The sequence below is a fragment of the Vanellus vanellus genome, assembly GCF_965231255.1.
Source record: "Vanellus vanellus genome assembly, chromosome: 8".
Classification (NCBI taxonomy): Eukaryota; Metazoa; Chordata; class Aves; order Charadriiformes; family Charadriidae; genus Vanellus; species Vanellus vanellus.
Genome location: NC_138913.1, coordinates 11,400,584 through 11,404,590, shown reverse-complemented (window position 1 = coordinate 11,404,590; position 4,007 = coordinate 11,400,584). Strand labels below are relative to the sequence as shown.

The 4,007-nt window shown below is 65.2% G+C and overlaps 1 protein-coding gene across 2 annotated transcripts; it reads right to left on the bottom strand.

Moving 5' to 3' along the window:
* Positions 1-220: 220 nt before the first annotated feature.
* LOC309674879 (uncharacterized protein) lies at positions 221-3,348 on the bottom strand. 2 transcript variants are annotated; one of them, XM_082487057.1, is made up of 2 exons: positions 3,261-3,348; positions 221-2,109 (listed from the first exon to the last, which is right to left on the bottom strand). In XM_082487057.1, exon 2 carries the CDS (start codon positions 2,083-2,085, stop codon positions 952-954), a length of 1,134 nt encoding a protein of 377 aa, XP_082343183.1. In that variant the 5' UTR covers positions 2,086-2,109; positions 3,261-3,348; the 3' UTR covers positions 221-951. The 2 variants fall into 2 exon arrangements, with proteins under 2 accessions (XP_082343183.1, XP_082343184.1); XM_082487058.1 differs by lacking the exon at positions 3,261-3,348 and adding an exon at positions 2,622-2,638.
* Positions 3,349-4,007: the final 659 nt, after the last annotated feature.

The following is a 4,007-nucleotide window of genomic DNA, read 5'->3' as shown; positions in this document are numbered from 1 at the left end:
GTGGAGTGTGGCTGGAGTCTTATGTATATAATAAAGTACTTTTGCCATAACAGTGGTGGCTTTGGCATAGTTTGGTGGCCTCAGGTCTCACACCCCGCTGGGACCCAAGTGCTCCCCTTCTGCTGGGGCTGGAAGGGGACCTGGTGTAGGGATCCCACCCAGCCCTGTTCCCCCCCACCCACCCCCCCCAAGTAAACACCAAGCTGCACAAACAACAGGGAACGAGCAGACCAGTGCATCTTGTATTTAACAGAGCAATGCCCACCTCCCCACCCTGCTGCAGTGCATGGAGGTGCTCCACAGGAACCCTCTGGACTTGGAGACAACTTCTTCAATGGGTGCCATCTTCCCAAGGCTGCAGCCAACTCATCATTAGCATCATGGGTTACTCCAAAGGAACAGCAGGTCTCATGGCTGGGGGGGGGGCAGGGGGTGGCATCCCCACACCCTTGCTGTGACTCTTAAGGTACATCACGATTTAGCTCAAAAGCTGTATTTTGCTCCTGAGCATCGATAAACCTTCTCTGGCTCTGTCTCCACTCCAAAGTGGGGTTATGGTTTAGTCCTGACAGCAGTTGAGGTGTCAAAGGATCCAGTTTTCTCCCCAAAATACATCTTATTCCAGCACAGAGGCATCACTGGCTTCCCCTGCAGATCTGGAGGTGTGCCAGCTTCCATCAGGCAGTGCCGTCAGGTCAAATGAGGGATGCAGTGAGGGGGGCAGGACAAAAGGCACCTGGGGCAGGAAGAAGTCACTGTTTAAGGGGACCCTTACCAGAGTAGGGTCCTGCTGGTGTGTCATTTCAGTCCCGAGGCAGTTGCATTGGGGCAGAGGCAGTGGACGGTCCAAGAGCAGCAGCAAAACCAGGCATAATTTCTATGCTAGGAGCCAAAGCTGGGTTTGTGGGGCCAAGCGAGCATCCTGGCGACCAAGGCGCAGGGAGGGAGGGTCTACTCTTCCTTGGCCCAGGCAGAGCCCCCTGCCTTCTCCTCCAGGTGCGGAATCACCGCCTCGGTGTAAAACTTCTCCAGCTTGGGCACCGTCTGCCCCCAGAACTTGTCATCGAACTCCACGGGGACCACGGCTGTCTCCTTGGTGGTGTGCACCACGAAGTCAGCCTGCTGGAAGCCGGTGGCTGCCAGCTGGCACTGGACCTGGGTGAAGTAGGAATGATCCCTCTTCAGGGCGTAGGAGTCACCATCCACCTCCAGGCAGAAGTCCTTGTCCTTGCAGGCCTCGCGCACCGTCCTATTCCTGTGCTTGTAGGGACACTTCACCTCCAGCAGCCCCAGGGTCTTCCCTGTGGCCGCCTCCTTGATGATGCCATCCGGGCTGGCGGCGATCCACTTCTTCTCCTGGTGAATGAAGAGCCCACAGTCATCCACCCGCACTGGCTTGCCCACCGCCTGCGACTTCAGCTGCTCGTAGGCCTGCACAGCCGCCTTCTCGTTACGGACTCCCCAGGACATGGCCGGCGTCTGCACCCTGGGGCCGGAGTTCACCACCGCTTTCAGATAGGACTGGGGCACCTCAGATGTCTTGCCATTGGCAAACTTGCTGTTGGCGATCCGGGGGGCCACGGAGGCAGTGATGCGATTCTCCCGCCACTCGTACCACTTGGGGTTGCTCCACTGGCCCCGGGTCTCCTTCTCCACCCAGGGGATGTCCTCGTTCTCCAGGGGGGGCAGGAACCGGCCCGAGGCCCTGCTCGGATCAGCCCCAGGCTGCTTCTTCTGCGGACGCGGGTCAGTTCTGGCCGGACCGGCAGCTCCTTTGGCATCAGGCGATTTCTTCTGGGTTGCAGAGCAACTCCCGGTGGATGCTCTGTGCTGGTCCTCGGCATCTCCTCGGGCTCCACGGGATGTTGTGGTTCTCGGCTGAGAGGACCTTGGCTTTACCCCCTGCCCCCGGCTGGGGCCGGCAGCCCCGCCAGCCGGAGCACCTCTGGATCGGCTTCCCGCAGCCGTGGCCTTGGCCTGGGTGGCCGAGGCGGAAGGCGGCGGTGTGGCGGGGGTGGTTTTGGAAGCGGCTGTGGCCGGCCGAGGGGACGATGTGCCAGCAGGCTCCTTCCTGGGTCTCCCCATCGCTGCGTGTCAGCAGGTCTGGTGCTGCGGGTATTGAATAAAATTGAACACACTTCCCCAAAACACGCGTTTCCCTTCCTTTGGCGCAGGGCCTCTCTGTCCCCACGCCTTTTCTCGGGTGACGCACCACAGTGGCACGCCGGCTGGTTTAGCGGTTCTGGGGGTGCTTGTACACACACACACACACACACACACACACACACACCCAACCCAGCCCTGCGTGGGGCGGGGGCTGCCCGTGGCAGCCTGTGTTCCTGCCCCGTGGCAGGGGGGACACGGGACACCGCGGGGTCCCCCCGGGGCCACCTCGGCAGGGAGGAGGGAGCCGCGCATGGCGACCAGGCGGGTTCCCCCAGGTCCCACCACCCCGCGACCGCGTGGGGGCCAGACACGCGGGGGGGGGGACGGGGGACGACGACACCCCCCCACCGCGCAGCTCTGGGGCCGGGTCGCGGTGGGGGCGGGGGGTGGTCCACAGCTCCCCCCACCCCCCCGGCCCTCAGCGGCCGGTCCCCGGGGCCGCCGCCCGCTCTCACCAATCCGCCGCCGCTCCGGAAACGCGCCCCGCCCGCACCACGTGCCCGCGGGGGCGGCGGCGGCCCCGGGAGGCGGGAGGGCGGGCGGCGGCGGCCCCGGGAGGGGGATGGGGATGGGGGGGGGGTGTCAGGGGCCGTGGCTGGGGAGCGGGGCTGGGTGCAGGGTGCCCATCCGGGCCCCCCCCGCCGCTCCCCGCTAGAGGGAAGCAGCCGCTCGCCCATCCCCGCCCGCCACCGGGGATTTGCCCGGACCTGCCCGGTCCCTTTCCTGCCACCATCTCCCCGCTCGTCTCTCCCCTTTTTCCCCCTCCGCTTCCTTTCCGCGTCACCCCTACAGCCCCCCACCCACCCCCCCCGGCTGCCCCCAGCCCCGCGAACAGCATTGCGCTCAGCGCTGGGGACAAGCCCCTGCAGCTCCCCCCCGCCCCCCGCCCGGGGCCCTTTCGGGATAGTTTCTCTCCCAGCTCCTCTTCTCCTGGTCCCTCTCCCTTCTCCCGGCCCCATCTCCCTAGCCTGACTCCTCCGGGGAGGGGGGGCCCAGCCCCGCGTACCCCCTCGGGCAGGGAAGGAGGCCAGCGGGGGCCCTGCCTGGCCACCCCGGCTTCGCCCTGGGGCTCCCGTGACAGGGGGCATCCTGACCTGACGGGACCCCACCGCTCTGCTGAGCCCCGATGGCTGCTGTGCCCCGGCCCCGGCCTGAGCCGATCCGAACCGCCGCCGTCCCGCCAACAGACCCCACGCAGCAAAGCTGGCCTCAGGGGCGTGGGAGTTTCAGCTTCCCGAAAACCCACGGAGTTTCGCTTCCAGCGGCGAGCCCGGCCCCGCAGCGAACCAGCCCGCCCGCCAGCCACCGCCTCAGCCCGGCCGTCCCCCAGGGGGTTGAGCTGCTGGGAGGTCCCCACGGCTGCGAGCCCCCCGCTATTTTCGGCTGACGGAAAGGAAACCCAGCAGCCACCGGCGTGTGTCCGGGGGCTGCCTGCGCCAGCATCCTTGGGAGGGTTTCCATTAAGTCTGGGCAGGACGAGCGCTGGCAGCTTTCCCAGCTCCTCTCCCCAGGGCTCCCTGATGTCTCCATGAGCCATCTCTCTCCATCTCAGCTGCTGTTTCATTTCCTGCTGCTTGCCCCCTTCCAGCCCCTCTCTAACTCCCTGCAGCTGGGCAGGCCGGTATTACACAGGTTAAACCCAGATGTACCTGATTTTGACCTGGGATTCCCCTCCTCCATGGCTATCCATCCTCAGGATCTCGTTTAATTCAGGCTGATTACCGAGCAGCGGACAGCTGAACGGGATGCCCCTGCCCCTCTCCCTGCAGGCAGAGCTCCCCTCCGCGGCTTTGCAGCCCTCATGTGGGTCTGAGGAGCCACAGATGCATCCGGTGTGGTCA